Source organism: Phyllobates terribilis, unplaced genomic scaffold (genome assembly GCF_046119375.1).
Source record: "Phyllobates terribilis strain yellow unplaced genomic scaffold, ASM4611937v1 Scaffold_7__3_contigs__length_470593459, whole genome shotgun sequence".
NCBI classification, from domain to species: Eukaryota; Metazoa; Chordata; class Amphibia; order Anura; family Dendrobatidae; genus Phyllobates; species Phyllobates terribilis.
Genome location: NW_027362767.1, coordinates 269,165,274 through 269,181,871, shown reverse-complemented (window position 1 = coordinate 269,181,871; position 16,598 = coordinate 269,165,274). Strand labels below are relative to the sequence as shown.

At 50.6% G+C, this 16,598-nt stretch overlaps 1 protein-coding gene across 15 annotated transcripts in view; it reads left to right on the top strand.

Annotated features, from left to right (window-relative positions):
* The window catches only part of FNBP1 (formin binding protein 1), a 122,295-nt gene that overhangs the window by 32,815 nt on the left and 72,882 nt on the right, over positions 1–16,598 (top strand). The window contains exon 1 of one of the 15 annotated variants that reach the window (XM_073640733.1): positions 8,674–8,818. The exons of the other annotated variants lie outside the window; for them this stretch is intronic. Coding sequence (XP_073496834.1) covers positions 8,810–8,818 — 9 coding nt within the window. The 5' untranslated portion in view covers positions 8,674–8,809. Of the gene's footprint in view, positions 1–8,673; positions 8,819–16,598 lie in introns of those variants that run through there. 15 annotated transcript variants of the gene reach the window in all.

Sequence of the window (16,598 nt, the reverse complement as noted above, 5' to 3'; positions counted from 1 at the left end):
GAGGATCCGTCCGGCTAGAGAAAGCTCCACAGCTTATCAAAGACGTTGCATTTCAGTTTCTCACTATTGTCATGTTTTCTGCTTGCTGTCAGTGAATGGAAACTTATTTGTTTTTATCGAAAGGCTGAAAACCAGGCTGGACCTTATACTTCTCACAGCTGAAGGGTTGTTTCAGTTGTAGCCACTCTGTGAGCTCAACACATCAGCACCTGTCTCTCGCTTGCTCTGATAGCTTGTTACAGTAAGTCACAATCTCCAAAAAATCAATAAAAATCAGTTTTTATTCATTAAAACAATGCACAAACACCATGAAAATGCCATGCTGACTAGTAGATGGCATAATGAATAAAGGAACAATATCCATACAATAATGATGCATGAGGTTAACAGCTCAAATAGGAGACACAGAGGAATACATGGCTATAAAAAGGTGAAAAAAGGTTGTTTAGTATATCTTTCAGTTATAAAGCTTGGACGCATACATCAATGATAGTCACCGAGACATATATGCAGTTATACACAGTGTACTTAAGTACTTAAAGTTCAATGCCAGTGAAAATAGAAAGGAAATATATGTGTGTGTGTGTGTGTGTGTGTGTGTGTGTGTGTGTGTGTGTATATATATATATATATATATATATATATATATATATATATATATATATATATATATATATATAATATATATGTATATATAATATATATGTATATATAATATATATGTATGTATGTATGGTAAGTGGCATTGACAAGTCAGTATTGATGTAAAGATATAATGGGTCAGCTCTACCTTCTGAAGAAGCCCATGCGAAACGTTCGTTGGGGTATTGTGGACTACACTTTGGGACATGGGTAAGGGAGTATAACCTTTTCTATTATATAGCATGGGGATTGCCTGTGTTTATTGATTACAGCAATGCAGGTATATACAATATGGTATTTAACATTTGTTTCTCAAATGGGTTGTGTATCAGCACTATAGTGAGGATTGCCTGGATGCATTATATCTTTACACCAGTACTGACTTGTCAATGCCACTTATTATCATATGTCTCTTTTTCCTTTCTATTTTTTCTGCCATCAAACCTTAAATACACTGTATATAACTGCATACATGTCTTGGTGTATACTTCCATGCTTTATAACTGAAAGATATACAAAACAACCTTTTTACACCCATGTATTCCTCTGTGTCTCCTGTTTGAGCTCTATCTGTTAAGCTCATTTATCATTCTTGTAGGGCTATTGTTCCCTTACTCATTATCCCGTTTACTATTCAGCATGGCCTTTTTTTGCTGTTTGTGTGATTTTTGATAAATAAAAACTGATTTTTATTGATTTTTTTGGAGGTTGTGACTTCTTAGTCTTTATAGGTCATATTCATTGTTGAGTCCTCTCCTAATTTAATGACATGACTGGTCCTGAAATTCTTCTCTCTAACTTGTTACATTGTATCAATTTGGAGCTCACAGAAAAGCATACAACTGTAACAAACCCTCTGCTGTGAGAAGTATCAGGTCAGGATGTTTTTTTTATAGCCTCTATATGTAAAGAATGTTTCAGTCACTGATGGCAAGCAGAGATCTTGAAAAGTGAGTATAAAGATAACGTCTTCCGGTCTGATACCTCGTCATAGTTTATTTATCAGGGTTCATGTTACAACCGACATCTTCAGATAAACCTCAGAACTTAAGTTTTTTGTTTTTTTTTACTGTTCATTGACAGCAAGCGGAGATCTTTCCAGTGGTTATGAATTAGGGGACACAGTACATTAGGGATGTGCATTGGTGACTTTCTCCTCAGAATGATTTGTGGGCGCCAGTGGTCCGCAGTGTGGTGACACTACAACCCCCATTGTGTTGGAGGTGGTAGTTTTGCCACAGATTGCAGCCACAGTTTCGGCCTGCGGATGCGATGCTCTGCGCAGTACAAGAGGGGAGGCTGCTGCGTGTAGCCCAGTGAGGCGTCTCCTAATATGAGCAGCAGCCATGGGGCGACAAGCACAGCAATCAGGTCACAGTCAGCCGGCGTCATCTGCTTAGTGGGTAATGTAATGATGAGCTGTGATAGCAGGACAGATCCAGCACGGCCACGTTACAGCTGCTGCTGCGTCACATTGTCACAGTCCATCGACCACTGCAGCCGCTCTCTCCTTCCTGCTGGCGCTTACATCACCTGATCATGGAGATCTGCAGCCGTCTGATGTTACCGATTAGATCTTACTATAGTCCAGCTGAGGGTCCGTTACACTGTCAGTCTGGATAACCTGAGCGCCACACTGATACATTGTAACACATGTCAGCTGTGCGAGCAGCCCAGCATCACATCTGGTTTACATCCTCTCAACTCAGTCAGACTCCCGACTGACGCATTGTGACAAACTCACAAGACAGGTGAGAAATTAGAGCAGATGTGGTTATAGTTTGTTACAATGTGTCAGTCTGGAGTCTGCACTGGATACAGTTGTAACAGACCCTCAGCTACAGGTAGGTTTTTGGATGTAGACATTCACTCACAGCAAGCAAAGTCGTTACTCTGATGCAGCACTGACATCAGGCAGCGGTTCCTCCGCAGGGCGGTATTATTACAGCCTTTGTGCAGCGGCGCCTCCCACTGCTCATCTCTATTTACTCCTCAGCCACAGATCTGGCCTTGTTAACCCCTAAGAGCTAGGGGGGTGGCGGCTGTAATCTACTTTAGACGTGTAATGAGCACATGAGAGCGATCCTGCCGCAGGGCACTCTGAACAATCGGACAGGATGACGGCGCCGGACCACCGGAGGGGAAAACCCTCACGTATCAGGATGGGGGAGGGGGACGGTCATCCAAGGCCATTCACGTCCGCTCAGCTGCACATAATGCATTATCACACAATGGAGGGACCAGCAGAGATGCCGAGGATGGCACCACTTGTTACAGTCGTGTCATGGGAGGGAAGGCGGCTGCTGCAGGCCCATTGTCATCTCGCATCTGCTTGCTCTCTGACATCATACCCGCACCGGCGTCATAAATAATGCACATATCTACCATTCACAGTTCTGCAGGGTGGGCTGCCTCCTCTGTGTTATCCTCCGCACACAGTTCTGCAGGGTGATCGACCACCTCCACGCACGGTTCTGCAGGGTGATCGACCACCTCCACGCACGGTTCTGCAGGGTGATCGACCACCTCCACGCACGGTTCTGCAGGGTGATCGACCACCTCCACGCACGGTTCTGCAGGGTGATCGACCACCTCCACGCACGGTTCTGCAGGGTGATCGACCACCTCCACGCACGGTTCTGCAGGGTGATCGACCACCTCCACGCACGGTTCTGCAGGGTGATCGACCACCTCCACGCACGGTTCTGCAGGGTGATCGACCACCTCCACGCACGGTTCTGCAGGGTGATCGACCACCTCCACGCACGGTTCTGCAGGGTGATCGACCACCTCCACGCACGGTTCTGCAGGGTGATCGACCACCTCCACGCACGGTTCTGCAGGGTGATCGACCACCTCCACGCACGGTTCTGCAGGGTGATCGACCTCCACGCACGGTTCTGCAGGGTGATCGACCTCCACGCACGGTTCTGCAGGGTGATCGACCTCCACGCACGGTTCTGCAGGGTGATCGACCTCCACGCACGGTTCTGCAGGGTGATCAGCCTCCTCCGCGGCACCGCACTGTTCTGCAGGGTGATCGGCCTCCTCCGCGGCAGCGCACGGTTCTGCAGGGTGATCGGCCTCCTCCGCGGCAGCGCACGGTTCTGCAGGGTGATCGGCCTCCTCCGCGACAGCGCACGGTTCTGCAGGGTGATCGGCCTCCTCCGCGGCAGCGCACATTTCTGCAGGGTGATCCGCCTACTCAACGCACAGTTCTGCTGATTGAGCCGCCTCATCCGCGGCACCGCACGGTTCTGTAGGGTGATCGGCCTCCTCCCCGGCACCGCACGGTTGTGCAGGGTGATCGGCCTCCTCCGCGGCAGCGCACGGTTCTGCATGGTGATCGGCCTCCTCCGCGGCAGTTCACGGTCCTGCAGGGTGATCGGCCTCCTCCGCGCACGGTCCTGCAGGGTGATCGGCCTCCTCCGCGCACGGTCCTGCAGGGTGATCGGCCTCCTCCACGCACGGTCCTGCAGGGTGATCGGCCTCCTCCGCGCACGGTCCTGCAGGGTGATCGGCCTCCTCCGCGCACGGTCCTGCAGGGTGATCGGCCTCCTCCGCGCACGGTCCTGCAGGGTGATCGGCCTCATCCGCGCACGGTCCTGCAGGGTGATCGGCCTCCTCCGCGCACGGTCCTGCAGGGTGATCGGCCTCCTCCGCGCACGGTCCTGCAGGGTGATCGGCCTCCTCCGCGCACGGTCCTGCAGGGTGATCGGCCTCCTCCGCGCACGGTCCTGCAGGGTGATCGGCCTCCTCCGCGCACGGTCCTGCAGGGTGATCGGCCTCCTCCGCGCACGGTCCTGCAGGGTGATCGGCCTCCTCCGCGCACGGTCCTGCAGGGTGATCGGCCTCCTCCGCGCACGGTCCTGCAGGGTGATCGGCCTCCTCCGCGCACGGTCCTGCAGGGTGATCGGCCTCCTCCGCGCACGGTCCTGCAGGGTGATCGGCCTCCTCCGCGCACGGTCCTGCAGGGTGATCGGCCTCCTCCGCGCACGGTCCTGCAGGGTGATCGGCCTCCTCCGCGCACGGTCCTGCAGGGTGATCGGCCTCCTCCGCGCACGGTCCTGCAGGGTGATCGGCCTCCTCCGCGCACGGTCCTGCAGGGTGATCGGCCTCCTCCGCGCACGGTCCTGCAGGGTGATCGGCCTCCTCCGCGCACGGTCCTGCAGGGTGATCGGCCTCCTCCGCGCACGGTCCTGCAGGGTGATCGGCCTCCTCCGCGCACGGTCCTGCAGGGTGATCGGCCTCCTCCGCGCACGGTCCTGCAGGGTGATCGGCCTCCTCCGCGCACGGTCCTGCAGGGTGATCGGCCTCCTCCGCGCACGGTCCTGCAGGGTGATCGGCCTCCTCCGCGCACGGTCCTGCAGGGTGATCGGCCTCCTCCGCGCACGGTCCTGCAGGGTGATCGGCCTCCTCCGCGCACGGTCCTGCAGGGTGATCGGCCTCCTCCGCGCACGGTCCTGCAGGGTGATCGGCCTCCTCCGCGCACGGTCCTGCAGGGTGATCGGCCTCCTCCGCGCACGGTCCTGCAGGGTGATCGGCCTCCTCCGCGCACGGTCCTGCAGGGTGATCGGCCTCCTCCGCGCACGGTCCTGCAGGGTGATCGACCATCTCCACGTACGGTTCTGCTGGGTGATCGACCACCTCCGCGCACGGTTCTGCTGGGTGATCGACCTACTCCGCGCACTGTTCAGCTGGGTGAGCCGCCGCCTCCGCGGCAGCACACATTTCTGCAGGGTGATCCGCCTCCTCAACGCACAGTTCTGCAGAGTGAGCTGCCTCCTCTGCGGCACCGCACGGTTCTGCAGGGTGATCGGCCTCCTCTGCGCACGGTTCTGCTGGGTGATCGACCTACTCCGCGCACTGTTCAGCTGGGTGAGCCGCCGCCTCCGCGGCAGCACACATTTCTGCAGGGTGATCCGCCTCCTCAACGCACAGTTCTGCAGAGTGAGCTGCCTCCTCTGCGGCACCGCACGGTTCTGCAGGGTGATCGGCCTCCTCTGCGGCACCGCACGGTTCTGCAGGGTGATCGGCCTCCTCTGCGGCACCGCACGGTTCTGCAGGGTGATCGGCCTCCTCTGCGGCACCGCACGGTTCTGCAGGGTGATCGGCCTCCTCTGCGGCACCGCACGGTTCTGCAGGGTGATCGGCCTCCTCTGCGGCACCGCACGGTTCTGCAGGGTGATCGGCCTCCTCTGCGGCACCGCACGGTTCTGCAGGGTGATCGGCCTCCTCCGCGGCACCGCACGGTTCTGCAGGGTGATCGGCCTCCTCCGCGGCACCGCACGGTTCTGCAGGGTGATCGGCCTCCTCCGCGGCACCGCACGGTTCTGCAGGGTGATCGGCCTCCTCCGCGGCACCGCACGGTTCTGCAGGGTGATCGGCCTCCTCCGCGGCACCGCACGGTTCTGCAGGGTGATCGGCCTCCTCCGCGGCACCGCACGGTTCTGCAGGGTGATCGGCCTCCTCCGCGGCACCGCACGGTTCTGCAGGGTGATCGGCCTCCTCCGCGGCAGTTCACGGTTCTGCAGGGTGATCGGCCTCCTCCGTGGCACCGCACTGTTCTGCAGGGCGATCGGCCTCCTCCGCTGCAGCGCACTGTTCTGCAGGGCGATCGGCCTCCTCCGCTGCAGCGCACGGTTCTGCATGGTGATCGGCCTCCTCCGCGCACGGTTCTGCAGAGTGAGTCTACACCTTCCGCCCTCGGCTTTTCTTAGAATACCGCCTGCGTTTCCTGCATCATTTCATGGTTTCCTGTGTGACTCTTGCTATTTGGTGTTCTCTCACTTTTCTTTGCACCTCGCGCTCCTGCTGTGTCCTGCACCAGGTGTTGCTCATCCTGAGCTTTTTTCTTCATCAATGAACCTTAGCCTAGTACATAGCGGCTCTTGTTTTCAAATTAGGTTTTATTAGTTCTTCACCATATTCATCATCTTTGCTTGCTGTAAATTTTGGTTTCCTACAAAATCATCATCCTGCTCACACAGCTGAGGGTTTGCTGCAATTGCATCAAGCACAGACAATCCTCTGTGAGTTCCTGACTGGTACATTACACCTGCACCGATACATCGTCACAAGCTGTCGGAGCAGGAGAGAGATTGGTACAGTGGAGGATTGCCTACGACTGATACAATTGTAACAAACCCTCAGCTGTGAATAATGACTATTAGATCAGGATATTTTTTTATAGCCTCAATGTACACTGTGTTCCAAATTATTATGCAAATAATATTTTCTCAGATTTTCCCAAATTACCTATATGAATTGCATTAATTGTAATTTTCCAGTCAAATAACTATTAGAGTACAATTGAAAGGTTTTTGTACAAACTGCCTATGATAACAGTATATTTTTAAAAAAATAAAAAACTAAAACTGCACTCAAAATGCATGTTCCAAATTATTATGCACAGCAGAGTTTTCAACCTTTTCATTTTAATAAAGAACAAAAAAATGGTCATTTTTGAAATTCTAAGCATTAGCAGGTTATTACAAACTGAAATCAAACAGTTTTCAACTCAAAACTTTATTCTAGGTGATGTTACATTTGCACATAGGACCCCTTGTTCGAAAGGAGCTTCTGAACTCTCTCATCCATTGAATTTGTCAGGTTTTGGATGGTTTCTGCTTCAATTGTTTTGCATGAGGACAGAATACCCTCCCAGAGCTGTTGCTTAGATGTGAACTGCCTCCCGCCATCATAGACACTCCTTTTGATGATGCTCCAGAGGTTCTCAATGGGGTTGAGGTCAGGGGAGCATGGGGGTCACACCATAAGTTTGTCCCCTTTTATGCCCATAGCAGCCAGAGATGCAGATGTGTCATGTGCAGCATGAGACGGGGCATTATCATGCATGAAATGGTCTCGATGGTCCAGATGGATGGAGTGGAGGATGGCTGGTTGATGGACACCACATGCAAACACGGCTACGGCGCTAACAAGGAGGAGGTGGAGTAATGTTTTGGGCTGGAATCATGGGGAGAGAGATTGTCGGCCCTTTTAGGATCCCTGAAGGGGTAAAGATGAACTCCATAATGTATGTTGAGTTTCTCAAACAGCACTTCCTTCCATGGTTCTAGAAGAAGAACCGTGTATTCCGCAGCAAGATCATTTTCATGCATGATAATGCCCCGTCTCATGCTGCACATAACACATCTGCATCTCTGGCTGCTATGGGCATAAAAGGGGACAAACTTATGGTGTGGCCCCCATGCTCCCCTGACCTCAACCCCATTGAGAACCTCTGGAGCATCATCAAAAGGAGTGTCTATGATGGCGGGAGGCAGTTCACATCTAAGAAACAGCTCTGGGAGAGTATTCTGTCCTCATGCAAAACTATTGAAGCAGAAACCATCCAAAACCTGACAAATTCAATGGACGAGAGAGTTCAGAAGCTCCTTTCCAACAAGGGGTCCTATGTGCAAATGTAACATCACCTAGAATAAAGTTTTGAGTTGAAAACTGTTTGATTTCAGTTTGTAATAAGCTGCTAATGCTTAGAATTTGAAAAATGACCATTTTTTTTTGTTCTTTATTAAAATGAAAAGGTTGAAAACTCTGCTGTGCATAATAATTTGGAACATGCATTTTGAGTGCAGTTTGAGTTTTTTTTTTTAAAAATATACTGTTATCATAGGCAGTTTGTACAAAAACCTTTCAATTGTACTCTAATAGTTATTTGACTGGAAAATTACAATGACTGAAATTCATATAGGTAATTTGGGAAAATCTGAGAAAATATTATTTGCATAATAATTTGGAACACAGTGTAGATTCTATTCACTGACAGCAAGTCGATATCTTGTAAATGGTGAATTAACAAAATCTTACTCCCGCCCTCATCGTGTTTTCTCCGGGAGTTGAGAAATGTGCACTGCCCCTTTCAACACACATGACCATTGTTCGCGAGTTCACCTGTGTGTGTGTGTTCTTTGCAGAGTTTTCCCCAGTTAGTTGCCGATTAATGTGCAAATCCATTGTGCTGGGTGGATCTAAAACTCTGCGTCCAAGAATGTTGGGAGTGATGGTCCGACCTTCCCAGAGAGATTCAGCGATTGTCCCGCTCTCGCTGTGATGACACATCGCCGCTGTCCTGTCAGTGCTCTGCAAATATGGACAATCGCTGATGCTGAGCTAATATTTATCTTCAGCCGATCCTGGAATAATGGAGCTGGTGAGGTTGGGATGAGGGCACCTGTGTGGGGATGGGGGCGAGGGCACCTGTGTGGGGATGGGGGCGAGGGCGCCTGTGTAGGGATTGGGGCGAGGGCGCCTGTGTAGGGATTGGGGCGAGGGCGCCTGTGTAGGGATGGGGGCGAGGGCGCCTGTGTAGGGATGGGGGCGAGGGCGCCTGTGTAGGGATGGGGGCGAGGGCACCTGTGTGGGGAGGGTGGCTGTGAGGATGGGGTCGAGGGCGCCTGTGTGGGGATGGGGACGAGGGCGTCTGTGTGGGGAGGGTGGCTGTGAGGATGGGGTCGAGGGCACCTGGGTGGGGAGGGTGGCGGTGAGGATGGGGGGCGAGGGCACCTGTGTGGGCATGGGGGCGAGGGCTCCTGTGTGGGGATGGGGGCGAGGGCGCCTGTGTGGGGATGGGGGCGAGGGCGCCTGTGTGGGGATGGGGGCGAGGGCGCCTGTGTGGGGATGGGGGCGAGGGCACCGATGAGGATGAGGGTTGATGGGGATGGGGGTAAAGGCATCAGTGAGGATGAAGGCAATGGTGTTGGTGAGGATAGAGGCCTGAGAGAATGGGGATGGTGAGGATTAGGATGGTGGCACTCAATATTATATTAGGGAATTGTTACTTATGCAATTTTCTGATAGACTACCAATAAAGTTCCATCCACAGTGGAGTTCCCTTTTAAAAGCTGCGGTATTGTGCTGGCTGCCTGCTGAACAGACCCCCCTGCCTCACCCCGGCCATAGGAAGCTCTGCAGGAAGTGACAGCGGTCGCGCTTTGGTTTTGTAGTGAGCGGCTGCAGGAAATGGATGTAGAGAGTTGAAAGATGCCAATGGCTTATTTATCTAATTAAAGGAGAACTCCGCTGTAAGATTTGTGGATTTATCTCCTGTTCGACTAATGTATCAGTCCTGACTGCTTTATGCAGCAGGAGGCTCTGGATGAGCGCAGCTATCTGTCCCTGCTAGTAGAGCGAGTTTTCATGTATTTGCTATTTCTGGGCCTCGGTGATTAGATTCTCCGCCTTCATTGGTTCTGGCTGTTATCTGTGAAGTGTCTCCGGGAAGTGATGATGTATACGTAGAGGGTCCGTGTGGGGGGGGGGGTTCTTAAGTTTTCCTCTGTAACACGAGACACTCGGACCCTGAATCCTAAATAGAAGAGGAGGAGGCGCTGTGCTCAGTAATTATAGACCCTGAGTCACAGCCAAGAAGAGCAGCGACAGGTTTCCCTGAAGTATTCACTGCCCCAAGCTCCAGCAATGATAGGGGTTATCATCTCTTAAAGGGCTGTCATGCTATAGTGCTTTATAAGCTGTGCATTTATGTGGAAGCTATTGTCCCCTGTTATCAGACATTCAGGCCTTAAAGGGACCCTGTCAATCCTCTTACTCCCACATTGGTGTTCGCTTATAAAGTGTGGGGCAGGGGAATGAAACTTAAGGGTATTAAAGGGGTTTTCCCACAAACAAAAGTTTGTTTTAATCAATAGATCTTGGAATAATAATAAGTTCCACAATTGGATGTGTTTAAATAAAATGTTCCTGTGCTGAGATAATCTTATAAATGTTCCCCTGCTGTGTACTGTGTAATGGCCGTATCTGACCGTACAGGAACATGGTCTGATCATACCACAACTCCTGGGCAGGGGAGGAAGGAAAAGAGTATACAGACATTACAGCAGGGGAGAGCAAATAATTCTTTCTTTGAAGTAAAACCATTGTTTAAAAACCAGCAGAGAAATGCTTTACCTCACAGAAACAATCTGCTGTGATCTGGAGATAGATTTAAACTAAGCAGGTGGGAAGGTGTATATAAATGATTGGCCGCGCCATGGAGCACCGAGCAGATGTGGGGCCCATTATTCTGTATGGAGGACTATGTGGGCCCATTATACTGTATGGGGGACTATGTGGGGCCCATTATACTGTATGGGGGACTATGTGGGGCCATTATACTGTATGGAGGACTATGTGGGGGCCATTATACTGTATGGAGGACTATGTGGGGCCCATTATACTGTATGGAGGACTATGTGGGGCCCATTATTCTGTATGGAGGACTATGTGGGGCCCATTATTCTGTATGGAGGACTATGTGGTGCCCATTATTCTGTATGGAGGACTATGTGGTGCCCATTATTCTGTATGGAGGACTATGTGGTGCCCATTATTCTGTATGGAGGACTATGTGGGGCCCATTATACTGTATGGAGGACTATGTGGGGCCCATTATTCTGTATGGAGGACTATGTGGGGCCCATTATTCTGTATGGAGGACTATGTGGGGCCCATTATTCTATATGGAGGACTATGTGGGGCCCATTATTCTATATGGAGGACTATGTGGGGCCCATTATTCTGTATGGAGGACTATGTGGGGCCCATTATTCTGTATGGAGGACTATGTCGGGCCCATTATTCTGTATGGAGGACTATGTCGGGCCCATTATTCTGTATGGAGGACTATGTCGGGCCCATTATTCTGTATGGAGGACTATGTCGGGCCCATTATTCTGTATGGAGGACTATGTCGGGCCCATTATTCTGTATGGAGGACTATGTCGGGCCCATTATTCTGTATGGAGGACTATGTCGGGCCCATTATTCTGTATGGAGGACTATGTCGGGCCCATTATTCTGTATGGAGGACTATGTCGGGCCCATTATTCTGTATGGAGGACTATGTCGGGCCCATTATTCTGTATGGAGGACTATGTCGGGCCCATTATTCTGTATGGAGGACTATGTCGGGCCCATTATTCTGTATGGAGGACTATGTCGGGCCCATTATTCTGTATGGAGGACTATGTCGGGCCCATTATTCTGTATGGAGGACTATGTCGGGCCCATTATTCTGTATGGAGGACTATGTCGGGCCCATTATTCTGTATGGAGGACTATGTCGGGCCCGTTATTCTGTATGGAGGACTGTCGGGCCCATTATTCTGTATGGAGGACTATGTGGTGCCCATTATTCTGTATGGAGGACTATGTGGGGCCCATTATACTGTATGGAGGACTATGTGGGGCCCATTATTCTGTATGGAGGACTATGTGGGGCCCATTATTCTGTATGAAGGACTATGTGGGGCCCATTATTCTGTATGGAGGACTATGTGGGGCCCATTATTCTGTATGGAGGACTATGTGGGGCCCATTATTCTGTATGGAGGACTATGTGGGGCCCATTATTCTGTATGGAGGATTATGTGGGGCCCATTATTCTGTATGGAGGACTATGTGGGGCCCATTATTCTGTATGGAGGACTATGTGGGGCCCATTATTCTGTATGGAGGACTATGTCGGGCCCATTATTCTGTATGGAGGACTATGTCGGGCCCATTATTCTGTATGAAGGACTATGTCGGGCCCATTATTCTGTATGGAGGACTATGTCGGGCCCATTATTCTGTATGGAGGACTATGTCGGGCCCATTATTCTGTATGGAGGACTATGTCGGGCCCATTATTCTGTATGGAGGACTATGTCGGGCCCATTATTCTGTATGGAGGACTATGTCGGGCCCATTATTCTGTATGGAGGACTATGTCGGGCCCATTATTCTGTATGGAGGACTATGTCGGGCCCATTATTCTGTATGGAGGACTATGTCGGGCCCATTATTCTGTATGGAGGACTATGTCGGGCCCATTATTCTGTATGGAGGACTATGTGGGGCCCATTATTCTGTATGGAGGACTATGTCGGGCCCATTATTCTGTATGGAGGACTATGTCGGGCCCATTATTCTGTATGGAGGACTATGTGGGGCCCATTATTCTGTATGGAGGACTATGTGGGGCCCATTATTCTGTATGGAGGACTATGTGGGGCCCATTATTCTGTATGGAGGACTATGTGGGGCCCATTATTCTGTATGGAGGACTATGTGGGGCCCATTATTCTGTATGGAGGACTATGTGGGGCCCATTATTCTGTATGGAGGACTATGTGGGGCCCATTATTCTGTATGGAGGACTATGTCGGGCCCATTATTCTGTATGGAGGACTATGTCGGGCCCATTATTCTGTATGGAGGACTATGTCGGGCCCATTATTCGGTATGGAGGACTATGTCGGGCCCATTATTCTGTATGGAGGACTATGTCGGGCCCATTATTCTGTATGGAGGACTATGTCGGGCCCATTATTCTGTATGGAGGACTATGTCGGGCCCATTATTCTGTATGGAGGACTATGTCGGGCCCATTATTCTGTATGGAGGACTATGTCGGGCCCATTATTCTGTATGGAGGACTATGTCGGGCCCATTATTCTGTATGGAGGACTATGTCGGGCCCATTATTCTGTATGAAGGACTATGTCGGGCCCATTATTCTGTATGGAGGACTATGTCGGGCCCATTATTCTGTATGGAGGACTATGTCGGGCCCATTATTCTGTATGGAGGACTATGTCGGGCCCATTATTCTGTATGGAGGACTATGTCGGGCCCATTATTCTGTATGGAGGACTATGTCGGGCCCATTATTCTGTATGGAGGACTATGTCGGGCCCATTATTCTGTATGGAGGACTATGTCGGGCCCATTATTCTGTATGGAGGACTATGTCGGGCCCATTATTCTGTATGGAGGACTATGTGGGGCCCATTATTCTGTATGGAGGACTATGTCGGGCCCATTATTCTGTATAGAGGACTATGTGGGGCCCATTATTCTGTATGGAGGACTATGTGGGGCCCATTATTCTGTATGGAGGACTATGTGGGGCCCATTATTCTGTATGGAGGACTATGTGGGGCCCATTATTCTGTATGGAGGACTATGTGGGGCCCATTATTCTGTATGGAGGACTATGTGGGGCCCATTATTCTGTATGGAGGACTATGTGGGGCCCATTATTCTGTATGGAGGACTATGTGGGGCCCATTTTTCTGTATGGAGGACTATGTGGGGCCCATTATTCTGTATGGAGGACTATGTGGGGCCCATTATTCTGTATGGAGGACTATGTGGGGCCCATTATTCTGTATGGAGGACTATGTGGGGCCCATTATTCTGTATGGAGGACTATGTGGGGCCCATTATTCTGTATGGAGGACTATGTGGGGCCCATTATTCTGTATGGAGGACTATGTGGGGCCCATTATTCTGTATGGAGGACTATGTCGGGCCCATTATTCTGTATGGAGGACTATGTGGGGCCCATTATTCTGTATGGAGGACTATGTGGGGCCCATTATTCTGTATGGAGGACTATGTGGGGCCCATTATTCTGTATGGAGGACTATGTGGGGCCCATTATTCTGTATGGAGGACTATGTGGGGCCCATTATTCTGTATGGAGGACTATGTCGGGCCCATTATTCTGTATGGAGGACTATGTCGGGCCCATTATTCTGTATGGAGGACTATGTCGGGCCCATTATTCTGTATGGAGGACTATGTCGGGCCCATTATTCTGTATGGAGGACTATGTCGGGCCCATTATTCTGTATGGAGGACTATGTGGGGCCCATTATTCTGTATGGAGGACTATGTCGGGCCCGTTATTCTGTATGGAGGACTATGTCGGGCCCGTTATTCTGTATGGAGGACTATGTCGGGCCCGTTATTCTGTATGGAGGACTATGTGGGGCCCATTATTCTGTATGGAGGACTATGTGGGGCCCATTATTCTGTATGGAGGACTATGTGGGGGCCCATTATTCTGTATGGAGGACTATGTGGTGCCCATTATTCTGTATGGAGGACTATGTGGGGCCCATTATTCTGTATGGAGGACTATGTGGGGCCCATTATTCTGTATGGAGGACTATGTGGGGCCCATTATTCTGTATGGAGGACTATGTGGGGCCCATTATTCTGTATGAAGGACTATGTGGGGCCCATTATTCTGTATGGAGGACTATGTGGGGCCCATTATTCTGTATGGAGGACTATGTGGGGCCCATTATTCTGTATGGAGGACTATGTGGGGCCCATTATTCTGTATGGAGGACTATGTGGGGCCCATTATTCTGTATGGAGGACTATGTGGGGCCCATTATTCTGTATGGAGGACTATGTGGGGCCCATTATTCTGTATGGAGGACTATGTGGGGCCCATTATTCTGTATGGAGGACTATGTGGGGCCCATTATTCTGTATGGAGGACTATGTGGGGCCCATTATTCTGTATGGAGGACTATGTGGGGCCCATTATTCTGTATGGAGGACTATGTGGGGCCCATTATTCTGTATGGAGGACTATGTGGGGCCCATTATTCTGTATGGAGGACTATGTGGGGCCCATTATTCTGTATGGAGGACTATGTGGGGCCCATTATTCTGTATGGAGGACTATGTGGGGCCCATTATTCTGTATGGAGGACTATGTGGGGCCCATTATTCTGTATGGAGGACTATGTGGGGCCCATTATTCTGTATGGAGGACTATGTGGGGCCCATTATTCTGTATGGAGGACTATGTCGGGCCCATTATTCTGTATGGAGGACTATGTGGGCCCATTATTCTGTATGGAGGACTATGTGGGGCCCATTATTCTGTATGGAGGACTATGTCGGGCCCATTATTCTGTATGGAGGACTATGTGGGGCCCATTATTCTGTATGGAGGACTATGTGGGGCCCATTATTCTGTATGGAGGACTATGTCGGGCCCATTATTCTGTATGGAGGACTATGTCGGGCCCATTATTCTGTATGGAGGACTATGTGGGGCCCATTATTCTGTATGGAGGACTATGTGGGGCCCATTATTCTGTATGGAGGACTATGTGGGGCCCATTATTCTGTATGGAGGACTATGTGGGGCCCATTATTCTGTATGGAGGACTATGTGGGGCCCATTATTCTGTATGGAGGACTATGTGGGGCCCATTATTCTGTATGGAGGACTATGTGGGGCCCATTATTCTGTATGGAGGACTATGTGGGGCCCATTATTCTGTATGGAGGACTATGTGGGGCCCATTATTCTGTATGGAGGACTATGTGGGGCCCATTATTCTGTATGGAGGACTATGTGGGGCCCATTATTCTGTATGGAGGACTATGTGGGGCCCATTATTCTGTATGGAGGACTATGTGGGGCCCATTATTCTGTATGGAGGACTATGTGGGGCCCATTATTCTGTATGGAGGACTATGTGGGGCCCATTATTCTGTATGGAGGACTATGTGGGGCCCATTATTCTGTATGGAGGACTATGTGGGGCCCATTATTCTGTATGGAGGACTATGTGGGGCCCATTATTCTGTATGGAGGACTATGTGGGGCCCATTATTCTGTATGGAGGACTATGTGGGGCCCATTATTCTGTATGGAGGACTATGTGGGGCCCATTATTCTGTATGGAGGACTATGTGGGGCCCATTATTCTGTATGGAGGACTATGTGGGGCCCATTATTCTGTATGGAGGACTATGTGGGGCCCATTATTCTGTATGGAGGACTATGTGGGGCCCATTATTCTGTATGGAGGACTATGTGGGGCCCATTATTCTGTATGGAGGACTATGTGGGGCCCATTATTCTGTATGGAGGACTATGTGGGGCCCATTATTCTGTATGGAGGACTATGTGGGGCCCATTATTCTGTATGGAGGACTATGTGGGGCCCATTATTCTGTATGGAGGACTATGTGGGGCCCATTATTCTGTATGGAGGACTATGTGGGGCCCATTATTCTGTATGGAGGACTATGTGGGGCCCATTATTCTGTATGGAGGACTATGTGGGGCCCATTATTCTGTATGGAGGACTATGTGGGGCCCATTATTCTGTATGGAGGACTATGTGGGGCCC